Source organism: Solea senegalensis, linkage group LG14 (assembly GCF_019176455.1).
Source record: "Solea senegalensis isolate Sse05_10M linkage group LG14, IFAPA_SoseM_1, whole genome shotgun sequence".
Taxonomy (NCBI): Eukaryota; Metazoa; Chordata; class Actinopteri; order Pleuronectiformes; family Soleidae; genus Solea; species Solea senegalensis.
This window is the reverse complement of record NC_058034.1, coordinates 14,649,079-14,674,031: the sequence shown is the minus strand read 5'-3', so window position 1 is coordinate 14,674,031 and position 24,953 is coordinate 14,649,079. Positions and strand designations below refer to the sequence as shown.

At 40.1% G+C, this 24,953-nt stretch overlaps 1 protein-coding gene across 2 annotated transcripts in view; it reads right to left on the bottom strand.

The window, feature by feature from the left end:
* Positions 1-6,560: 6,560 nt before the first annotated feature.
* The window catches only part of arid3a (AT rich interactive domain 3A (BRIGHT-like)), a 38,817-nt gene continuing 20,424 nt past the window's right edge, over positions 6,561-24,953 (bottom strand). The window contains exons 4-9 of one of the 2 annotated variants that reach the window (XM_044044513.1): positions 13,028-13,100; positions 11,132-11,315; positions 10,507-10,754; positions 8,738-9,025; positions 6,953-7,042; positions 6,561-6,730 (exon numbers count right to left, since the gene is read on the bottom strand). In XM_044044513.1, coding sequence (XP_043900448.1) covers positions 6,576-6,730; positions 6,953-7,042; positions 8,738-9,025; positions 10,507-10,754; positions 11,132-11,315; positions 13,028-13,100 — 1,038 coding nt within the window. In that variant the 3' untranslated portion in view covers positions 6,561-6,575. The remainder of the gene's footprint in view (positions 6,731-6,952; positions 7,043-8,737; positions 9,026-10,506; positions 10,755-11,131; positions 11,316-13,027; positions 13,101-24,953) is intronic. The other variant, XM_044044514.1, reaches the window with a different exon arrangement.

Below are 24,953 nucleotides of genomic sequence, written 5' to 3'. Positions count from 1 at the left end.
CACAGACACGGAAAACAAATCCCTGCTGTAAGGAGAAACACAGGACAATCGCGTGGAGCTGTCAAGACTTAGTCAGCATTGTGTAAACTCATTTGACAATGTTTTCATACTGAGAAATTTACACACTTCATCTTAAAGATTGAAAAACAAAAAAAAACCCACAAAGCTCTGCTGACATTTAAGAAAGGTGATATTTTTTATTAATTTCAGATTCAAAATAAAAGTATTCACACAAACACATATTGAGTAAATATATGTGTAGAAGAACAGCTCTTCACCCTTCAAGAAAAACAAAAAACAAAAGAAAATAGTTGCATTGCCCGCCTCCACTTTACTGTTAGACGTGGTTACCGGGAAACATCCCATTCATCGTAAAAATTTAATTGTTTATAGAAAAAAGGAGGAATAAACACACATTACAATAACAGACTGAAACCAAAACGACTTTGCTGAACAAACAGCGGTACTAGAAGCAGTACTTGTCTTAGCACTAGTAGTATTTAACTGTTGAGCGTGAGGTTACCTGTTGTCGGTACTTAAATATACAGCAGACGTGTCACAAAAATGCAACACAGAGAAAAGCAGAGACAGAGAGGAAGCCGTCGCTGTGTCCACAATTAACCTTTCACTTCACCAACCAGGGTGAAAAGATTTTCCTCTGAGGCTTTTTAATAATATCTTTATATTGGGCCAATAAAATGGTGTAAATACACCACCATGTTTTATCCTGTGTATAAAATGGGACACTGTGTTTATATCTAACCCCCAGAAATGGTATTCTGGTATATTCTTCTACATTTGAGACCCTGGTGTTTGTCCTCATGCCTTCTGTGTGTGTATGTGTGTGTGTGTACCCACTACACTGTAACGTGAGTGCTCACTGGGTTAAATGAATCAAACTGGAGGCAGAGGTAGATTTTCCTGAGAAGTTCCTGAAAAGACAGAGCCTTTTTTTCATCTCTGAAGTTGACACGAGACACACACGCACTTCCCTACAAATAATTACATTTCTCATCATGATTATCGCTATCATAATGAATCTGCTCTAAATGTAATCTCTGTGTATCACGGTTGCTATAGCATATAAAAAAAAACAACAACAAATAAAACAAATCAAAGACAGCAAAAACAAAACCATATTAACAAAATATGCAACAGAGCTGTGAGAAGCCACGTTTCAGATATAATCTACTTAATGAATCTTAGCAGTACAGGGTAATTCATACAATAATTGTCATAGCAGAAGGCATCTTGTTATCTCCTTATCCACATCGTTTCCCCTCCACCACAGTCTCCTTGATAGAAGGAAAAGTCAGAGGTGAAGTCCAGTCAAAAGCCCCCGAAACCCATAAACACCATAACCGTAAATGTTATGGCAAAACGTCCATGTGTGGGAACAGTGAGTCGCAGTGGATTCTCCACACAAGGTGCTCTGGTTAAGAGGTCATTTCAGCGACAGCTCTGGTGGGAGTAAAAGCAGCAGGACTTCAAGATAAAACACCCAAAGGTTTTGACGTTCTTCGGTTATGGCATTTTGACAGAGGGTTTGTGCTGATCAGAAGCTCCAACATCTGGAATTTGGGAGTCAACTCCTAAACACCACTTGATTTATGACTTCTAACGTCAGGAGATCAAACTCCACTCAAATGCGACGCTTTTTTTTTTTTTTGCATTGAGCGAATGAATCCAGCTGAATAATTGTTCTGATCTGCACAAAAGCCAAAGCAGACAACTGACATCAATCCAAGCTTTTAACTACAATACCACACGACAATAAAGTAACTATGACAAATGCAAATAAAGAAATAAGAGCTTCAGATGCAAAGTCACGTGTTAATCTAATAATGAAAACCATGTGCATGTTCAGCGAGAGGAAGCAGCCACAGACAAACAGATGCAGCCGACAGTAGTCAGGAAAAATATCTGCTTCTGAAAACAACCTTGGGATTCACACTCAGTATGACAGAGTTAAGGCTGACACAGTTTTCACAGCTAAACTGTCTCAATGTTTCTTTAAATATCAAATCAGCTCCCTCTGACACCAGGGACACCTGCCTGAGAACAGATACAGAGAAACAGACAAGACAGGGATGAGTGATTCTTTCCTGACTGTTATCAAACTCATGCTTGGTTTAAATATATTAAAAAAAAGATTATTTCAGTGTTCTGTGACAATCCAAACACCAATTCACGTCAACAAAAAGAAAAATCTGGAAAAACTTGAAGTGAATGAAGATGTGAACACTGAAATTAAGGCATATTTTTCGCCACAAAATTCATATACACCCTTTCATAAATCCAAGTACTTCCTTCCATTCAGCAAATCTGATTTTGCATCATAACAAAAACCACCACTGGGGGGAGCTCTTACTACAAAGCCTGAAGCTTCTCTACTACCCCATGCCCTGACATTACTAAAATGGGTATTGATTAACAGTGATTGTCTATGGTCTTTCATAGTCAAACCAAACTACTTATAAATCAGCAGCAACAACAGTTTGATTGATTTTTCTGCAGGAACAAGGCCTTCAATAGGAATTTCTGTTGTGGCTGAAATAACAAAAATCTGCTCTCAAAGCTTCTAACTAGAGGCAGAAGTGGGGCTGTTGCTTTCATGATGGGATGTCCAAGTGTCTGGAGGTATACTGTGTTGTCATAGCATCGTCCGATTGTCCGTACCAAGCCTTCACTGAAGATGCTACCGTGCACACCCACCCACCCACACACGCGCGCGCGCACACACACACACACACACACAGAAAGAGAGATCTGCAGTACCTCCACTATTCAAATGCAAATATTCCACAGAGCTGAGTTAATGGATAAACAATAAACATGGATCCACTAAAGGTGCCAGGTGCTTGAGTGTTTCCTCAGGGGCCAAAGGGGTCAAAGGGTCAAATCTTAAGACAGAACGTTGATCCCTCAGATGTGGATGGATTGAATTTTGCTTTCTGTCACAGCCTCCCCCCCTTCGCCTTTATTTGATTGTACTAGCCACGGTGACATGTGCTACTAATGAAGACACAGACTACCCAGTCACATGAGCACATACAGCTCTATACAATGTAATATATGACATTTACAGAAGCTTCTATTTAAATCATAATCCTCCTTTAAATCACAATTACTAAACAGCTGATTAGGACAAATGCAAGTATTTGTTTTTCATCACACTATTAGATATATATTAAATTTCACTGCATAATGCTTTGGATAAATGTGTCACGTGCAAAGAAGACAGATTAACCTTCCTGCATCTGTACAGTCGTCCGCAAACAGGAAGCAGCCACAAGGCAAGGCCTGTTACCTACATTTTTCATTGTAGAAATGAGCTGACTTCCTCTTAAAAGAAATCTCCCCCGAGAACCTGCACAATATTTCAAAGTAAGCCGTGAACGTTGATATCAAACCCCTATCATACGATTCAAGAATGCATTAACGCCACTATTTTTTAAACGGTTGGGGTTTGACTGGTCTCCTGACTGATGTCAATAATGTTTTTGATGAAGTCTCTGTCAGACCTGTATATGTAACAAAAAAAAAAGGCTGTAATGACGCAGAGAGCTTTGCATTATCTACCACAATGAAAGGCTGCTGACAGAAAGCTGAAATCTTACACAGATGTCACTTTCAGTTCTGCAAATGCTTCTCTGGCATAAGAATTCATCCTCAGAGGTCATGAGTGACAAGGTTACTGAGTTCAGTTGTCTGGCTGGTCTACTGATTTGCCCATTCATTAGCAGTCACTTTAACCCTTTTGTATGGACAAGAACACACAGTGCCACTGATGCAACGCAAAAAAAAATCCAAAAAAAACCAAGCACATCAGATAACACCAGTCGTAGCTGCGCCACCTGTGAGAGCCACGGCCTCTCTTGTGTGTTCCAAGGTGAGAACATGTGAAATTAATGTAAACAATATGCAAATGATAGCAAACGGCTGAAAAACAAATCTTACTCTCTGTGACTGTTCTGGAGCTTTAAGCTGTATCACATGATCTTATTTATTGGTAGGATAGCGAACATTACACTCACTCACTCTTAGGCCAAGGTGCCTGAAAAGGTTAAAAAATTAATTAAGAACAAAGTTAATGTTGCGCAACTGGAAGCGGAGTTAAACCTAGTTTCCACTGTGGGTTAAAGTAAAACAACAATGCTGTTATTCTGTGCACCTGTGAGATGTGCTAACTTGTCCTATGATTATTAGTTGATTTAACTGACAGTTTTTGCATTGTTTAGCATCTGAATAGCCTGGTGCTGAGGCTTATTTATATCTAACACAAATAGATGACTAATTTCTGTCACATTTCTCAGTAAAAATGTTCCTCTAACACAATGAAGCTGAAGTTTTCTGTCTTGTAAACAACCAATGAGAACCTGTTTCTGTTTCAAGTAAGGCTCTAAGACTCTAAGTGACTAAGCTTGAAGGACAGCCTCTGCAGGTGGGGGTTTTGATTGTTGGCTGTCTGAGCATCAAGAGCCCCATCTAAAACTGAACAGTATCGGTGCAGCAGCTGGTGGTGGTGATTTCACACAGAGAAAAAGAACCACAATCATAGCATCTGCAGCCATCTGGTGATATTTGGGAGGGTCAATAAAAGTGATTAGGTGGGGGTACTGTTTGCTCTCTGGTCATCTCATGCTGTGGCCTTAAGGCCTCACATCAAAGCCTGATTTACATCCTAACATTGCTAGGAATGAGGCTGCTTTGCTTGGGGTGGGGTCGAGAATGAGTAACAATCTTTAACAGCCAACAGTCCAGAGAGGTAACACAGGTTGAAGTTCAAAAAGCTGAATGATTAATCTACAAAATGCAGGCACACAACTACAACTATGTATGAGGTGACATGGTGTTTCTGCTGTGAACTGCACGGTCAAGTGCTCAGCCACAGCTGTGATTATCTCTGATCTCATGTCTTCAAAAGCCCTAATTAAGCAATTCATCTAAAAACAGTCAAAGACGATTACAAGACGTTCTCTGTGCCGACAAGACAGCGAGAAATGAACCTCGCGACACAGCACAGGATAAGAAGCACTTGGATCCGGCAAAGCACTAAAGTCATGCAAAAAAAACAAAACCCCACAAAGCTAAATAAAAAAAAAAAGCAAAAGCATCCATAATCTATGATACAAGAAAAATAAAAACAACAAAACATTACATATGAGCCGAAGTAGTTGTCAGGAGAGGTTTCTTTTGCAGCTCAGCTACATCTCCTGACCCCTGATTGTCACAAGTGTCTCCACACAAAACAAGGATTTAGCAACGCTACATTCCTTTAAATCCATGGCAAGAAAGTGTGTGTTCCTGCTCACTGACGGCTTTCACCGACAAACACGTGCAGGCATCTGACCATGAGACAATCACACCGTGAGAGGGCTAAGTTACAGAAAAGATAAAAACGGATCGTTCTGTGGGGAGCCTTTGAAAAGAAGACTGTGGGATATAGTATAACACGATGCGCAGAGAAACACCTGAGAACAATGGAAAACGAGATATTCACATACAGCCTGAACTTCAAGCGTCAATAGTCGGCGATGTCGCCATCGAGGCTCCGGAAGTCCAGCGTGCAACGAAAGGCTTTAGTTCGTTTTTCCACCTTAATGGCACGAACAGCCATTTGTACACTTAACCTGACAATATACCTGCATGTTTGGCATAGATATGTATTCAACTGGCCTTATGTCAACAAACAGGTAAGGGCTAGCTGTTCAGGCAGAGCAACCACACAGCTGACTCGCCTAACAGTGGACCGAATATATTCACAAGTCAACATCCATGCAGATTCTGCTCATGCAGCCATTTCTGGTTTGCGTTTCCTTGGTGACTTTAAGGCATAGATATGACGCGTATCTCGGTACAAAACAGCAGTGCACACGTGCACCAGACTCCTTCTTCCTCGTCGAGATACAAACTGGCTGCCATGTGAATAAGGTTATAAGGTTTTTCCATAAAATGAGGTCACAGCGGTACATTGTTATATGCCCTGAACATATATACCTTTAAAGCTTTGCTGATTAAAAATAGAGGATATTCATATTTTCTTTTTTTATAGAATTCTAAATATATAGACTTTTTTTCCTGCAGTGAGAGGATTGTTAAAGATTTAAATGATAAACACAATAGAGAATAACAATAAAGATAATAATGACAATCAAAAGATTAAAAGAAAATAAAAAAAAAAAAAAAAACTCTACTCCCCTAAAACATTACTGTCAGTCAGTAGCTGTATATATGTGTAAACAGTGCATTGCCCTTTCTAGTTATTACCTTCTCTTTTGTTCTCCGGTAATCTGTACATTTATGTAGAAATAAATAATTCACAAGTTGTGCATTGTTTCGTGGATACTGACTCGCAGTTGGAATTTGTTTTCCAAAATTATTTTGGCTACAAAGAACAAAAGAGGTGAGTTTGTGAGAGAAAACCTGAGATAGTGTACTTCACGTGATCCGTGTCTTCCTGTAAGGTTTGTGGGTCTTCTCTTTTTGGCATAGACAACATAGAAAATGAGGTTGGTTTTTGGCTTTACTTAGCATGGTAATTAAAAAAAAAAAGGGGGAAGGCCGGGGGTTTGTTAAGACAACAGGTTGTTGGAGGTTGAGGTAGGTGTGTGTTGCTGCTGCTGCTGCTGAGGAGGAGCGGCATGATTGTTGGACACAGACAACCCAGACGCACCAGAGGAGGCTGACCCCACTGCTGCCCCCGCTGCTGCCTGAGCAAAAAGAACGCCTGGGGAGAAAAGAGATAAAAGTAACAGAAATTAAATTCAATTAAATGTAATCACTGGCTTTCTGTCTGAGATTTGAAGTGGAGAGAAATTGTCTTTGGTAGGGGGAACTAAGTGGTTGGTGTATTTATTTAGTGGTTTATCTGCACAATTATAACATTCCTGAAAATGGACCAGAGCTATTTTCCATCTACTGTCATGCCTGTGATTGGTGTTAAACTCACCAGTGTACATTACGCCGTTGAGCTCCACTGACATGCTAATGCTGCTTGTGCCGTTGGTGGTGAGATTCAGCGCCGAGTCCTGTCTGCCTTCTGTTATAAAGACAAACAAATAAGTGTTGTATTACTGGAGACTGGTCTTGGTCCAATCTCGTCTCGGGACACATTTTCACTTGGTCTTGGTCTTGTCTCCTCTCATGAAAGACTTTGGATTTTGACTCAACGCCAGTCAAGACAACAACTGATTTATTTGCATGACTCATAATTGAGACTGGGTGGAAAACTTCTACCTTCAAATGCAGCCAATATCATAAGTCATTTGTAGCTTGAATTTCTTTGTCACCAATTTCAGCTGCAGAGAAGCAGTGTGTCGTTACTGGGCTGGATCCAGACACAGGCACCGTCCTATCCGTGCCCTGACCTACAGTGCTTCCTAAAATCATTGGTTATGACGAAACACTTGTCAGCTTGAGCGATCTGTCATACATGCCACAAATCCAACACTTGCTATTTTGTACCAGAATAAAAGCACTTTTCCATTTCAGTTCCCTGTATCCATTCATTTTCAAACAAGGCTTTTATTGTGAGATATTTGTATGACGTGCAGATGCACAGCTTCACACTGAGTGTGTTTATTATGTTTCAACATAATATATAATGGCATTATCATAACATAGCAGCCGCTCCTTGGGTGAACAACGGTGAGTGAAACCTTAGTATGAGAGGACTGATAATCAGAGAGAAGTAACTGTACATGATGTGATCTGAGAAAAGAAATGTAGACAGTGCAGAACTTCATTTAGTCAAATTAATTGACACCTTTTCCCTAAAAGTCCCTAAGATTATTTTGATATGTCTGTGAGGATAGTCATCTTCAATTTCTTGTTTACTACACACAGATCCTGATGCACATATTTATATATGGTATATAATATACCATATATTGGACATTAGACATTTCCACAGTTCAGACAGTTCCCGGGCCTCTCGGGATTTCAACTGACCACTCATGCTATATACTGTACAGTATATACACAGGTATACACAGTATATTGTGCAATCTTTCAACTTGCACCACACTAGTCCAATGCTGACTCCTCTTTAACTCATCAAACACGTTCAGATTTACAATAATCTTTCACAGAAAAGCAACTTTGAATTTGCACACAAGTTCTTTGAAGTCACCTGGATTATCAGTAATGAGAAACAGGTTGTGTGTTTAATCAGATAGTCAGACAGTAACCCAGACAAACTCTGCTATAAGATCAAAGTGCGTGTTTGCATTAGGGAATCCCCACACAGACAAACACACACACATTCACTATGAAGGTGTGAATGCATGGTGCGTCTATAAGCTAAACAGGTCAACGTATAGGCTCACAGTGGGTAACTTCCTTACTGCTGGGTGTTGTGGTTTGTTACAAGATTATGAGAAAATAGAGACTAACTGCCAGGAAGAGGGAGAATGTGTGAAATGCCACTTACATATAAGCTGGAGAATAAAAGTGAAATGCAGATGCAGTGTGGTAATACTAAAGTGTGTTCTATTTTAAACCTGATAAAACAGCAATAAGAAAAATACTTGACAAAACAAATAGTGGAAAAATAGAAGTTGGGTGTAAAACAACCCAGTCCAGAAACTGATCCAGACAAGGTTGTAAATGATTTAAATGTACATTTTCACCATTGACATAAAGACAGACACTTCATTTGACGAAAACCATGCGTGACTCATTGTATTCTTCTGCTCATGTTGCCTGGTGGGAAACTGCCGTGTGTGTTTGGTACCTTGATTGTTGATGCGTATGTTCATGGGCATCTGGGCGGTCATGGCCAGCAGGTTGTGCTGCAGTGCTCTCTGCAGAAGCCGGTGGTGATCCTCGGCTGGCAGCGCCATCTTCTTCTCTGGAGGCTCACCAGCCTCCAGTTTGTCCCTTAGCTGCTCCAGAGCCACCACCTGAGCCGCCATCGCCGCCTGGGCTGCCGCTGCCTGCACAGCAGCCACCGAGTGACCCGCCAGGGCTCCTGCTGGCAAACGAGCTATACCGACTCCCGGCAGCGACTGGCCCCCCTCTTCTGGTCAGACAGTACAGAGAGGGACAGAAGGCAGAAGTGAGTATGAAATCTTCTTTGACAACAGTTTGTCTAACGTGCACTTAATGTTAATGAAGAAGTCCAAACCCCAATAGAAAAATGTCATGCACTACAGAAACAGCCCTACAAGATTGATTTAAAAAATAATAATCTGCCAATGAGGTAAACAAAATGTGCTGGCTAGAAGCACTTTTAGAACTTAATGTGCTTAAAAAACAAGGAAACGGTCCAAAAACTAGACAAAACTGGCCAGAATTGAAAAAAAAGTCAGTTGACTAAATGAGTCTTCCTTTACTTGATCAAGCTAACTTTGTAGTTGGGATTACTGGTGATTAAAGCATAAAGCAAGGTGTATCATCTGTTTAAGACAAAAGTAGATGATGGAAACTCTGGGCTCAAGCTAATATTCTGCTCCACACCTATATGGTAGGAAAAGCAGTATGAAGGTGGCTAATGAGGCTGTCTGGGTTCCTGGGTGGCAAAGAGCCAGTCAGTGTAATGTGTCCTCTAGTGTAACATCATGAGAGAGACAAAATGTTATATACACTTTTATGGGTGAGCCTCAGAAAGAGATGCTTCCATTAAAAAATATACATAAAATGTATTTATTGAATCATGTGGTACTCTATTCTGAAATCTATTTTACCCGCTATTGACTATTTTGTGAATGTCAAGAATTGAAAAATATGGTATGGAGGTATGATAAAGTGTGAAAGTGAATAATCAATTATTAAAATCTATGACACATTTTTGATACAGGGAAGGGTCCTGTCCCCTAGATTCTGTGTGCTTTTATTTATTTTTTTACAGCCATCATTTGTTCTATGTTAAGCTCCAAAAAGTTTCTTCTGTTTCTACACTTCGATCCACATTACATCAGTTATTGCCAGTCAGTGCGGTTGGACCTCAAATAATGGTGCATTAATGGCGAATTACTCCCTAATGGACGTGCAAGAAGCTTTTAAGTGATTATCAATTCTACTGTGAAAATAAAACCTTTCTAAAACATGTAAACAAGTAGCTTTTATTGCAACCAATCAATAAATGTATACCAGATGAGAGTTTTGTTAAAACATTTATTGTTTAAGTTTATTTTAATGTTAAAGTAAAACATTTTGTTCTTCTTCTTGTAACAGAATGATGTGAGTTTCTCTTCTCAACTGGATTTCTATTTTGTTTATCATGTTCGACATTTCATTTGTACTCATCTTAAACCACAATTACAGTGAGTAGTTAAGACATTTGTATCTGAAAGGTTGTATTTAGTATTTACCCTAAACATCTTGCTGACTGCAAATGAGTCAGCATTTTTTAAAAGGTTTGGGATTAAGCCAGTTTAGACAGTGATAACAATTCCTGGAGAACAAATGCTATGGCTCATGATGACGTCACAGAATAACCTCATTCATGTATCCGGGACCTCAGTGTAAAACATTATTAGCCGCATAATGAACAAATTTCACCTTTCTTTATCCTCTGGATGGCAGTCAGCGAGGCCCCATTGGTGCCCACTGTCAGACCCATGCTGGACGTGGGGAGCTTTGGCGAGGACAGCATGGTGGGTGTGCCATTGGGTGAGTAGGTGAAGAGGGAGCTTCCAAAGCTCTGTCGTCGTCCCTCCCGCCGATTACTGTCGATGGCTGCCTGGAGCTCATTGGGGTTGCTCAGACACCTCTTATCACATTCATATGGGTACAGGTACTTCATGTATCTAAGAGGAACATATTTGGCAGTTTCTTTAGTTTCTCTTCTATAGAAAGTGGAAAACTACATTGCAGAATGGCCCCTTTAAAAAGCAGATTGTGTCTCTATGACGGGATGCCTGGCATAGCAGCTCTTACTCATACAAGACATACAATGATAGACAACAGATTTAGGTAACTCACAGACTAGATATCTGATAACACGCGTGTCTGTGTGCGTACTTGTACTTGCATCATTACTACATTTTTTTTACTGCAGTGTGCCAAGAACAATATCTGCACAATGTGTGTGTGTGTGTGTGTGTGTGTGTGTGTGTGTGTGTGTGTATGTGTGTGTGTGTGTGTGTGTGTGTGTGTGTGTGTGTGTGTGTGTGTGTATACTGACTGTGTGCGAAGGGTGAAGGCTGCACTGGTGATTGAGGTAGGCAGGTTGAGTCCCTTGGTGATTTCCCTCCACAGCTTCTTGTTGATGACCTCCACTAGGCCTCCCTTTTCTGTCACTAGCCTGTAGAGCATGTACAGATCCAAGACCTGTTTGGCCATGATGGGAATACGATTCACTGGGGTTCCTAGAACAACACACACACATATGGGAAATGTCAACAGATAGCATGCAGCATTGTGCACACAGGCAGCAGAGAACGAAAAAAGCTATTTCTACTTTTTAAAAACATGGTAAATGAATAATACCAGTTAAGATAACATAACCCAAAAAAACAACAGTTCTAATAAGTGTTAAAGAAATAAGTAGCAGTGCACATTTAGATTTATAATAATCTAAAATCTAGCTGGTGTTCATTTATTACATTAAAAAAATATGACATTTACTTTAACAAGGTTGGAAACACTTAGGATTTACATCAAGAACCAAAACAGTGTGAGTCTTTGGTCATATGACAATGTGGATTGTACAAAACATAAAACCATTTCACTGAAATGGGAAACATGATACCGGAGCCTTAATTCATGCCCAACATTAGGACAAGAGAAACGTTTTACACAGTGACTCCACACATAAATCTATAATTAGAGACGCAGCATTTAAACATTTAGAGTGTTTAAATGTCCCTCACACAATATGCTTACAGGTCTCTGTCTAGTTTACATAACCTGTCATGGCTATTTTCTCATCTGTCAACACCAACACTTTTATACAAACCTGTGACAAATTGTTTCCACAGAGTAAAACAATAAGCTATCAATAATTAGGTCAACAATTTATATTGCTTCAAATAAAGACTAGTCCAAAATACAGTCCTCAGGGCAAGTATTAAAATAACATAATGAGTAAGCCATGAGTTGCATCTCACAGGTTAATGCATCAGTTATGAATGTGGCCTGCAGATGGCGCTGTCAGATTCTCAAACATGACTTGGGAGACCCGCCCCTTGGCTCTGACGATGTCAATATACACTACTGTTTTTTTTTCTGTTGTGAGCACATGCATGTCATCTCCCACCCTCTGATCTGAATAAATCAAGCATGGCTCAAGCTTTTCTTGGCATTTTATAAAAGAATCTTCTGTAATGAGCGACTGGGCGAGACATAATACATATATACACATTGTTGCACAAGTCCCAGTTTCCTACAATTAACTTTATGTTTCCAGGGTTGCCATTGTTTGCATAACCAGTGTGAAGGTCCTTCATGGTAGCCGAGTCAGTGTTTCTGAGAGTGTGCTAGTGTGTGTATGTGTGTGTGAGTGTGTGTGTGTGTGTGTGTGTGCGTGTGTGTGTGTGTGTGTGTGTCTTCCTCTTTCTGGTATAAACAATGACTTTTTCAGAACAAGAAGCCTGGTTCTACTGCGGCAGAACCCAATTTCTGAGGATCTGGTAAAAGTTCAGATTAGGTTAAAATTAGAGGTACAGTCAAGGCTAGGATTAGGAATAAGGCTTTGGTCAGCCTGTGAATGAAATAAAGTCAATGCAGCATCCTAACAAGAAGAAGAAGAGGTGCTGGAAGTGCAGGCAGGGCCACAAGGTCAGTTAGCCAGATTGGAAGGTTCCCAAGTATTTGATACAGTGTGTTCCCTCCAATTATAGCCTGTGTAGCCTATGTCAGAAAGACCAAAAATATGTTCCCTCTTTACCAACTATAAAAAGCCTCTCTGTGACACCAACTGAGGACATCTAATGTGACTGAGAGCTGTTACTTTTTAGCTGAAATTTGAATATTGGGGGGAAAAATGACACAAATTGTGGATTAAGAGAATTTTTTTGAGTGAGAGCATCTGTTTTCTACTAATATGCTGTTTGTGATTTATACATGCACTGTTACGTACCTCTTTTTTGCATGAAGCTGAAGAGATCATCCAGAAACTCCTTTCTCTTTGGGTCTCCATCCAGTTCATACAGCTGCAGAGAGGAGGAGGAGAGAGATGGATGAGGACAACTCACGTTTTTATATATCTATCCATCACAGAATGTGTTTGAGATCTTACGCAAGAATTTCCTAAACCAGCACTGAGCTATTGTAAAAAAACACACCCATAACCTCAGTGCTGGTACTGTGACAGCCAGTGTGAAAACGTGCAACAGCAAGATGACCACAGCATCTAAGGCTTTAACCACAAGGAAACATCTCTCAATAACTTTTTTGTTCTTAAAAGGCCTTCTGTAAAAACATGCTACTGTTTCAAGACATGTCTTTATCCACACGAAACATGCTCAAAAAGACTCTAAATAAAGCTTTATTTGGACAAATATACATTACAATGTACACAGAAACAGAATGCACCAAGCCAGGGGGACTAAGAGAAGAAAACAAAATTTATCATAAAACACAAGAAGATAGTGACAGTGTAGTGCAAGAGAGAAGTTTCAGTGCTCCCAAAACACCAGTTGTGTGTGGATGAAAAGCCAGGACAGTAAACTTAAGCAGATTCCCCTCTTCTGATCACAGGAAGCAAGGGAACTAGAGAAACACAGTGACCAGTCTGGCCTGATGAGAACCTGATGTTGGTCCAGTCGCTAGCAAGGTCCCAAGAAAGTTGAGTCAAAGTTAGCAGTAAAAGTGGGGCACCAAAACAGGGAGTACAGTGAGACCATTGAAACTCTAGTTGTTATTCCAGGATAGTTTGCTATAGTTTGCTGTGTGATAGTAAAATCTCTGTTACTTTCTGAGCAACAGCTACATACAATGACATGCCGCATCTCTGTGAGCTCACGTGGTTTCACAGTCTGTTATTGACAATGATTTTGAAACACATTGTACCTGAATGCCACAAAACAAAACCACGGAGAACAGAGAACCCAGCTCACAGCCAGCAGGCCAGGCCATTACTAACAGTCATGTTGTACACACACACATATGTTTTGTCAGTGTGCGTGGACAGTTCTGCATGTTGTCATATTATATTTGACAGTATCCAATTTCATTAGCAATTATCGTCTACATTTTGTCTGACAACAATTTCCTTCATTGATTTAATGTTTAATCAGTACATTACCTAAAAATAGTAAATCATTTTTGATTGCAAAAATAGTATTTTAAGGCTCTCAAAAAGCTAATACGATATAAAACCTTTGCTAATTCTCCTAAACTTGTTCTTGTGTATATCGCAACCTAAAATGTTATGTTCATGTAATTCATGTAGTGAAGAGAAAACCTCTAATTTGTTTTCTTCTGTTGCAGCTTTGTTCTATATTTGAATGATCATCCTGTGACCTGTGATTACTCCGCACACGTCACGTTAAAAATCTTCCACAAAGAAGCCTCTTTGTGCTGAACGTAAACAAACAGAAGCTATATGTTCATTTGACATGTGGAATTTGCATACTGGGATTAATGCTTACTTGATTCCTCAGCACTGAGCCACTCTGCCACCATATCAATGAAAGGGATTAACACACCTTTTCCTGCCCAATGACAGCAGTTCAGCAGTCAGCAAACTGCTGTCACCTTACTGAAAGATGTGTTTGCTTTACACTGGCTCTGAGAAAATCCAAATGAAAGGCTCTTTCAGCTGATGTGTGGTGTGACGGTGACAGTAGGCTTCTGACCACGAAACCTCATTGTGCCATTCAGCTCTCATTAGTGATGTCAAGCTGCTATATGATCTTATTATCGTGGGTTAGGGGGAGCAGAGGGGTGGGGACTGTTGAACTGCAATGGGCTGTGGTGGATGGGGTGGTGGGGGATGCCAGTAATGTATGGCACTGCTAGAGGCAAGGGGGAGTTTTAATTACAGGATGCATGCATTTCTTGAAGTGCCGTGCCATGCCATAAATCTCGGAAATCAACCCCCCCCCATTAACTCCCATCCCCCAATCTGGCTTTATTGGTCCTCTATCCCACTCTCTGTCCAAAACACACAAACATCTCCCTAGTGGCATGATTGCTGCGCTGTCAAGTGGAAACAAGGAGGCCAATGCTTGGATCTCTCCGACGTTCAAAGAAATAATAATAAAAAAAAAGAAATAGCTTTAGAAAACAATTTGTGGTGCTTGATCCAATAGTGTTTATCGACATCGGTGCACTTCACAAAGGTTAATAGTCGCAACACAACAACAAAAATCACAAAACATTACATAATGCAGCTTTAAGCAGACCATGGCACTTGGTCTCAATAAACATTAACTAAATATTCTCTGCCAGCTTATTCTACTCAAATTTACAGTATAGCTGTAAAGAGAATTGACTAAGTACAGAAATGTATATAATGATAAAATATAATTTATTTTACACACTAGTGATGAAATGTAATTTGAATTGGAAAAATCTTCAAAATCATGCTTCTTGCTCTTGAAAAAGACACAATGTCATGTTTGCTATAACCACTGATCTGTGCCGAATGTACCACACTAATCCCATGTGATCAAATATAAATAATAATTAAAAAAAAAAGTTATTTAACCATGAAACTGGTCAGAGATAACTTCTTGCCATCTAGTGAGTCCTCTTCAAACTGCAGCCTGCACTTCTTCACAGCAGATGAAAGCAATATCGCCACACCAGTGAGTTCAGGATTTTCCAGTTCAGCTGTTGTTTCCGAGTTATCCATGCCTCCAGCAGAGGACATACAGACAGTATGTCCTCTGCTGGAGGGTGCAACTTACTGGTGCAGCTGCAACTTACTGGTATCTTACTGCAAACTGATGATCTCACTTTTGATTTCAATGAAAACTGAAACTATAATGGGCTTTTTTCACTGTTCTCTGGCATTTATATACCAATGGTTTATCAAAAATATTCTAGAATAATATCAGAAGATTAATAGATAAAAAATATATCATTAGTTGCAGCCCTAAAGACAAGGGTGAGAGAGGGTGATATTAAGTGTGACGCCAGTTTGTCCAGAGCTTCTCATTTGCCAAAGGCAGCCAATCAGAATCCTGTTCAACCAGCAAGACCACTGCCACCCACCCAACCCCTCATTATATCCTTTTTTTCTGTCTGTCTGTCTTTATTTCTGTTTTTTCCTCCACCCTTCTCAGTATCCAGTGGCTCCTTTTTTTAATGTTCAACCTTTCTACCCTTTTGGGCCTTGAATTTGATCAGTTTGTCTCTTTATTTTCCTCCTCTTTATAAGCTTACATCATAACTCCCCTTCTGCTGCAACCACCCACCCAGCCACATTACATAAAGACCTTATCAGGCTGAGGTGGGTGTGGTTGTTGTAGGCTCATATATGTTTTCATGTCTATAGTAAGTACACTGGGGCAGGGGCCCCTCCTGGATTAAAGCACTGTTGTTCAGATAAACAACAAGAAACTAGACAAACGACTCATACTGGGCCAACTGGTAACGCAGGGAGGCAGTTACCACCCCTTTACCAAATCTTCTAAAATAAACAGGAAACAGCAGAGCTGAGGAGACATCTACCAATGTATCGATCCTTAAAACAGACTGCTGGGTTTTCAAAACGTCACATTTCGTGAACTTTATTCAGCACACACTTAAGAGATAGTTGAGAAAAATAGCAGTGAATGCAAATTATATGGGTAGTTGAAGATTTATAGAGCTCTTTAGCATTAAAGACATAATTGTGTTCCACTGAACACGGGTATTCAGTGATATCCCCAAAAAAAGTCCCACTCTGCGTAATGAAGGTCAGCGACAGCCTGTCCACAAATAAAGTATAAACAGAAAGTAGTTTTGTATAGCATATATTCAGTAACCAAAGAGCAGCCTATTGCAGTGGTGGTAGGTAATGTTGTAGGTGTGTGGGTGGGTGTCTGTGTGAAGGGGGGAGGGGTTTGCGCCTCTGTGAATGCAAGTGGCAGTTAGTGAGTCAGTGGCCGTCAAGTGTCACATAGCACATAATAAAGGATTTGCAACTGAAAACCTTAACTGTGAGGAGACCGGGGTATAGTCTGTGACATGTCCTCTTAAAACCTGCCAATCACCATGATCACCTTTAGGTGAAGCTGATACAAAAATGTTCACACCAAAAAAAAAAATTTAATCAGTGTGAAGGTCATTAAAAAAACAACGACAAATAAGCCCTCACTTCATTCTCCCGTAAATTTAATCTTGGATGAACTTATTCCATTTTCTTTGAAAATTATCATCCAGTTACTTCTCAGAGGAAGTGTGATATCTTCAGCACACAGGTGTTCATACACTATATGTTCCTGTGTAGCCATACACATGTGTGTGTGTGGCTGTGCAGCTAACAGCATTACATGTACCAGTGTGCCAACATTTAGGTCATCATGCAGACTATATAGACAGGCTTCAATTCCAGCTAAGTTTTGTGAAGTGTATTGTAAGCACTGAATGTATAGATAAACAGATATGTCAACACAGCTTTGAGGTGAATTTACAGTATGTGATAACAATATTTTTGTATTTTATAATAATAATTCTTTATGTTTTTGTCCTTCGGCTGTAGGCAGCAGAAAGCTAGTTACACAGAGACTCAACTTCCTTTAATCCAATGCTGAAGGACCAGTTTCACAACTTCAGATTAATCTGTGTCCTTCAGTTATTGCTTCTCATGAGAGAGATTAGTATGAACACGCTTTCTTTCATACCCTTCTGTCTGACTTGAACGGAAAGTCTGCTCTCTAATTAAATAGTTTTCTTTAAAAAAATACATTTAATAATGTTAGTCCATGTGGAATTTTACAACATCGAGTTTCTCAAAGTTGGATTAAGACACACATAATGCAACTGGATGTGCATCTACCGCATGTGTACCTTTAGTAGGATTTAGTAGGATTACAGTTGGACTGAAGCTGGCCTGGCTGCCCTGCGCATGCACGACAATTCCCACCCCGACTTAAAACAGGAAATAATAAAAGAAGCCGCTTCACAGAAGAATAGCACAACAGTGACAAGAAGCTGCAAGCTTAAAGAATTGTAAATTGATTCTGATTCCAAAGCACTTTCACACTGGTGCAAAGCAGAAGCACAAGTGAACAGCGTAGTTTAGCCTGTTAACCTGGGATACCTGCTGTTAAAAATGGAATATGATGATGGTGGACTGCCACACAAAGATAGTTTAAAAACAGAAAGCCAGTCCATAACACACAACATATACATAAAGAATATATGAAGGGGGAGGGAGGTTACAACCAGCAGAGTGAGGGTTTGAGGGAGGGAGGGTCCTGATTCATCTCGTGAACACATGATAAGCCTTATTCAAACACGACATTGTTCCTGGCCAAAAGCCCTTTAATGAGTGTCATTAATGTACCAACGCCAGCACAGCCCCTCACACAGTATCACTGAAAATACACACACGCACTCTTGGATTGCACAACGTAATGCCCTGCCTTCATACTTGGAAATTAGTATCTACAACGCATTGTCCAGCTCTAGTTTACAGCTCATGGTACAGGATGTGTGATATTAAAAAAATATGACTGAATAAACAGAAAACACATGACTCCCTATGTCTTTTTGCGTGTTTTAGTTACCACATCACAGGAGGAAGATCGTTTACCCAGCGCAATGATGCAGAGCCTGCATCTATTTATTATTTTCCCGTACATACAAAGTCCAAAAATATTTATTAACGCCCACCATGGTGTCCCTCACCAGGCCTCTTATTTTATATGATATGTTCAGTCCAACAGTCGACAAAACATTAAATGTTATGTAATGTAATGTTTTGTTATGTAACGCCAGGAAAGGCAATAAATGCATTCAATCGTTTAAAGAGACGTAGGTATTTGAATAGCTGAACAATAATAAGTAAACATTATCAAATTATATTTTTTTTATCAATTATTCACATCTGCTGAACAGATGAAAATGAAGAACATTAGCATGTTCTCGCTGAAACCGGCTGAGGCCAACACTAAACTTAAACTTAACTGTGGATTGATAATGTGGTTCATTAAGCTTCGTCATATACATAAATCTAGCATCGCAGTTTCCTCTGTGTACAGAGGGAAGTTTATGGGGGCAGGTTTACATGCAAGTCCATGATTCAATTGCACGGCAATAAATGTGATATTCTAAGCCAGTATGTGGATTATACTCATCACAGTGAGGTCATAAACAGAACTGCTGCTGAATCCCTTCACAGATGACGGTCCCCCACCCCCCTTTATATGTTGAGGTGCACACGAGACATTTAAAGTCTGTTTTTCAGGAAAATAAACACACAACATGGTGGCGTGGAATTAAGGGTTTCTTTTTATTATTGGTGTCATTATATTGAGACTGTAAGTTAAAATGATTCTGTACAATTAGGTATTTGTTCTGCTCATTAAAATAATTTACTGACTTTATTTTCAAAGTTCATGGTTTGATAACAATTACAAATCATTGCGGACCAATTAGGGTAAGTATTACTGATTTTATTAAAGGGGACATATTATACCCTATTTCCCCCATTAAAATAGTTCCCTGGTGTCCTAATGAACATGTCAGTGACATGCCTTGGTCAAAATACCATAAGGATGAAGCATCATAGCAGTTCAATAACCCTGCTAAACCCGCCGCTCGCAATCAGCGGTGCTGTCCCTAAGTATCCATGTGTCGGAGGTCTGTTCCTGTGACGGCACTCACACATACAGCGACAGTTTAGGCAGCACCGCTGATCGCCAGCGGCGAGCTGCATAAACAGCTGCTGTATGTGACTGTATCAGACTGAGTCTGTGCTCCGGTCATGGAGGACGTATTTTTAATAAGGACGTGTCAGAATGGTCAGTTATGAGCTCTATGTGACCTTTTCTTAACAATGTGTGTGTTTGTAAGTCGGTGAAATACGTTTGCTGACTAAATACGGCGACCGCTGGCCGCAGTCTGATGTGAAGTGGTGCGAACACACGAACACACGAACACACGTTTGCTGACTTTACTGCTGACCTCTGAGGCTGGAAGTTTGTGTAAAACACTGTGCTCCACTGTGCAGCCACGAAGAGCACACTTGTCCCTCTGCGTTCACATAATACCGCTCTTCCTTCCTCGCCTGCACTCTCACAGGAACAAGGTGGAGCTAAGGTGGAGCTCTCCAAGTAAACTTACTGGTGGGGTGATAACATTCGCGGTGAAATGCGCTTTGTTTTATACAAACATAAATAAAGGGTATTTTAATTTTCCTTTGTTTTAATCCAATGTCGTATTGAAGTGTACTAGTTTTTAATCAAACTATCTATGAGAAAACCTTATAATAAACCTATATTACATCATATAACATAGGCCTGCTAGTTTGTCAACATTGCCTGTTGTAGTGCGTGTTTGCAACACATCTTTAAGATGGCTCTTCTTCAATAGGATGATTCAATGTCCATGCAATCAATAGGTTTCACCAGGGGTTTTTATGTCATTAATCATTTTGCTAATGTTTTTTCGACCACACACGCTCACAAACACACAGTCATCATGCTTGCAATGAAGAAATCCCTAGCCTTTGCTTTTAAGCAAAGAAGGCTGTAAAATGTAGATGCAAGGGAACAACAACCTCTATCTTAATGCTATCACAAATGAACAGGTTTAAGTGCACCCAGGTTGCACTGAAGCTACATTTGACATCTGATCACTCAGACCACACTTGGAGGAAAACATTTTTCTAGCAGTGTGAACACTAGTTGGTCCTGGGCCACATTAAAGAACGGCCACTAGAAGATCATTTTAGGAGTTGAGATTTGATCGTAAGTGCTCTCTTGAGTTGGGTGTGGAGACACATTCTAACCTTTGTGTGACTTGATGTACATGTCCACTTGTGATCGGATCCCCAACGTAACACATGTTAACTTCAGCAAGGCCATTGTCTTCTCTGAATTAACAATGTGAAGATTGAGTTAGAAACTCGGGTAGTTCACATTGCAGCTGACAAGAGAACTTGTCAGCTGAACCTGGTTTCCAGACAACACCTCGGAGAAATCACCCATGCCTTGAAGTTCAATGACCTTGGCATATATGCTTTGTTTATGGCGTGAGAGGCTGTAGTTTGGGTCTCTGTCTGTGGGGCTGTGCCAGAGGATGTTAATGGTCAGCTCATGTTGAATATAATTGGATATAAAGTATCCCCTACTGATGTGAAAATGGCAGAAAGCAGCAGTTGACAAAGACAGGACATTAAACCAAGAACGAGCACTATCCTGTGCTCATCACACGCACGCCATTCCTGCCTGCTACTGTGAGCTGCCATGGCTTGTAGATTTGGATAAGAATCAGAAATAGCAGCCAGCTTTCACAGGGCCCTGGAGAGTTTTATGTAGTTGCTGGCAATCTCTTCTAACCGCACTGCTAATGAGTACTATCACAGTGATGACTGCCCAAAGCTGAGCAGATTGAATGAGGGGAAGTGGGTGAGGCAGGAATTCAGAAATGTCATGGAATGATGTGTTGGAAGCACGCTGCCAAACTAATGATCCTGTGCTTAACTGGTCCTTGGCACTGATTCAAAGTGGCATCTCCCTTACAAATATCCATTTGTAAATGTGTTAATCTTTATCAGCTTTCCCTCAAAATGGAAGAAAAAAGGCTAATATAATTAGTTACAAAGTTATTCATTCAGCACCAGGGCAGATGCTGTGATAAGGTCTTTGTCCCCAGGCAGAAAGATGGAAACAGATTGTTCAGACCTATACCTGAACTCTCATTTTATATACAAATAGGATGAAGACAGATATTAAATCTGGCCAAGAGAGATTTAAGATTAGTGGTTATGTTGAGGATGCCAGCAGTTAATCTGCCCTGTGGTGAGTTTTTCACCCCTGCTTCACCCGTGCTATCAATGGGACATCACAACAGTTCAACAACAAAATGAGTCAAAAGAAGAATAAAAAGGCCTAGGAACAATGTTTCAGTCATACCATTTGTTCCAAGTTTTAGAAACATTGGTAACGGCTATGCTAATGCCTAGGAAATGAATTGTGTCACCGCTAAAAATGAAGCAGACTAAGAAAGAGTCATCATATTCACCGGGGTCTTGCATTCCCATGAATGCAGATCAGAGCCAAGGCTGATTAAAAACCCATCTATGCTACAGAAACATTTGACCCTGGAGTGAATGCTGATTTAACACATTTGACCAAAGGGAATGAGTGTATAAATATTCTGCTACACTGCTGCTGCTCCTCAGTGTGCTCAGAATGCAGAAGCATGATCAGGAGTTGTCCTGCCAGTTGGAGCAATGGATGTGCTGGGCAGTGAATAGAATGGTTGGCCTAAAAAAAATAAACATGGCCCTGTGGAGGGTAGATAGTAGCTTGTAGCCATATGGAAAAACCCGCCCTAATCAATAGGACGACAGTTTGACCTCAAGCATTTGATGTCTTTAGATTTGAATTTGGGAACACTTGGGGACAAAACATCAGGTGATAAGATGAACATCCAACATCAATTGTAAAGTTTTGCCCCAAGGAGATCATTTTGTTTGCATTTTCAAATTTACCTTTACTGTTCCCAATCAAATATACTGTATTGTTTGCATAGATAAAAAAAAAAGAGTGTCTCTACTTTTACAGATATTCTGACCTGCTGTTTCTGTCTTTTGTCATTCTCTTCATTGGTGCAACACTACAAATAGTTTTCTGTGCCAGCTGTTACTCAGTGAAACAATACAACATAGCCATATCTGAAAAAAAGTTTTCAAAATAAAAATTTGCCAGAGACGTGTTGCTCTATGCAAGTTAATATTGTGTTAAAAACACACACACACACACACACAAGCTTTCATCTGCTTTTATAGTGTGGCTCTATCTTAATTAACCAAACTAATAAGCCTCGCTCCTGACCCATTGTGCAAAACAATGGAGGCCTTGAATCTAAATCCAACACAGCTGCTATTAGTAATTTAGCAACTCTCGCAGTATTCTTGCTAAGACATGTCAGGATATCTCAAGTGAAGACTCATTGTATTTGCAGTGTGAACAGAGCCTCGTGCCACATCAACACTTATAAACACTCATTTACAATCGCACATACAAGAAAGGGCAGCTCGAGTGTTGTAACCAGAGGGAAATGTGCTTTTGGAAGATTATGGATTAAAAACAGACAGGGTCTTTTATGATTCAGTGTCAGATAGACATGCCTTGCTCTGCATTATGTTTGAGCTATTGAACACAGAGTCTCATAAGTAGATTTGATCCACAGCTATCCAATCCAGTTTTGTCCCACAGCAGGACAAAGAGAGATTCAGACCTTGAGAAACATGTAGCAAAAGAATCTTTATCTATGTGTGACCTATTTCTGAATTGATTCTTTCAAGACTGAAAGCTTTCCACACACTCTACCTTTTCAAAAGCGTGTGAAGGTGAAGTCGCACATGCAGTGCTTTTGTTCAAATGAATGCCTTTCATCATGTTGTTGTAGGAAACATTGTCAGAAACGGTTTGTTTGCTGCCAATCACTCAGTGCTGATAAACACCCAGTTTATTAGGTACAATTACTGCTAGCGATTAAGCGGTCCATGCCAAAATCCCTTCAGCAAACCATGCCTTTATGAAGTCTATAAAGTTTAACTTCTCTTAAAACTGTTTTGTTTGCGTAGTTGAATTATAGTGCTAAATGCAGAGGGGTATTTTTGTTAATGTCCATGACTATAACTTACACACCCTTTTGTTTTCAAGAAGTGTGGAAGGAAGTAGCAATCAAAAATAGGATTCACATTTAATGATGGCAATGGCAATAAATAAAGGCATGTGTATGAGTCTCTCCAGCTCACAATATTAATCATTTCCTTATTCTATATTGAGATTCAGGCAAATTAAAATCAGGAGGAAGCAGCTGTAGGGGGAATCAAAATAAACCAAATAAAATGATAATCTTCAAATGGAATACAAAAGCAGAGCTAGATTTCAGCCTTTACGCAATCTTTGTTTACATTCCTTCTTCAACCCCCTTCTCCTCCTCCATACTTAGCGCCTGCCAATTTCCAGAAACCCCATGGCTGTACACTTTCTGACATAATCTCCATGCTGTACGCTCAGTGTTGGACACAATTCAAGTGCTCCACAGTACGTCACAGACAAAATGAGCATGCACCGAACACTCCACTTGGCAGTGGTTCAAAGCCAAGCGCCAACTGACAGTTTGTTATTTTTTCCTTTTCCCTTGGTCACACCTACAGTTTCCCCTCTCTCAGTGTTCCTCTTAACAGGAAGACTGAGCAGCCTTCCCTTGGTGCCTCAGTCTTTGTTTTCATAGCATGAACGGGGCCCATTAACATCCTCTTTGGTAATCAAAGATCACTGCACAGAGCACTTTCTCCAGGTACAAGTTATAAAGTAAAACAACCAGCCCATGCTCATTATTCATACTAGCCCTATGGTCGATATGACCAGAAAAGGCTATCACAATAACACAATAGATAATTATCATGATAAATGTCACATCATTCAAGATAGATTTTTGCTCAAGTGAATGTTAAATAAAACATTGCAACGTATGTTGTAATTGAATTAGCCCTAATTGAACCCATATGATTTCTAATGTTCAATTTGCTTGGAGGAAATATTGAATAACCTCCAAGCAAATTGGTATACATAGAAAGATCTAGATTATCATGCAAACATGCTGCTCGATAAAGTTTCAATTTTTGAATCTTAACAACTACTCCATGGCGTTACTGTGTGTGACACTTCAACAGTGCTGAGAACAGAGATTGGGTGCAAAACAAGGCATGACGGACATTTAGGAATTCGAAATACCTGTCTGAGCAGACAGACAAATCTTCTGCTGTGGAAATGCAGAACAACATGATCCAACCTGTTTATACCACCCTCGGGCAGATCAAAAGGCCTCACAGTGGAATATAAACCCAACAAGCACTTATCAGACAGCTGTATCAGCAGAAACCTGAC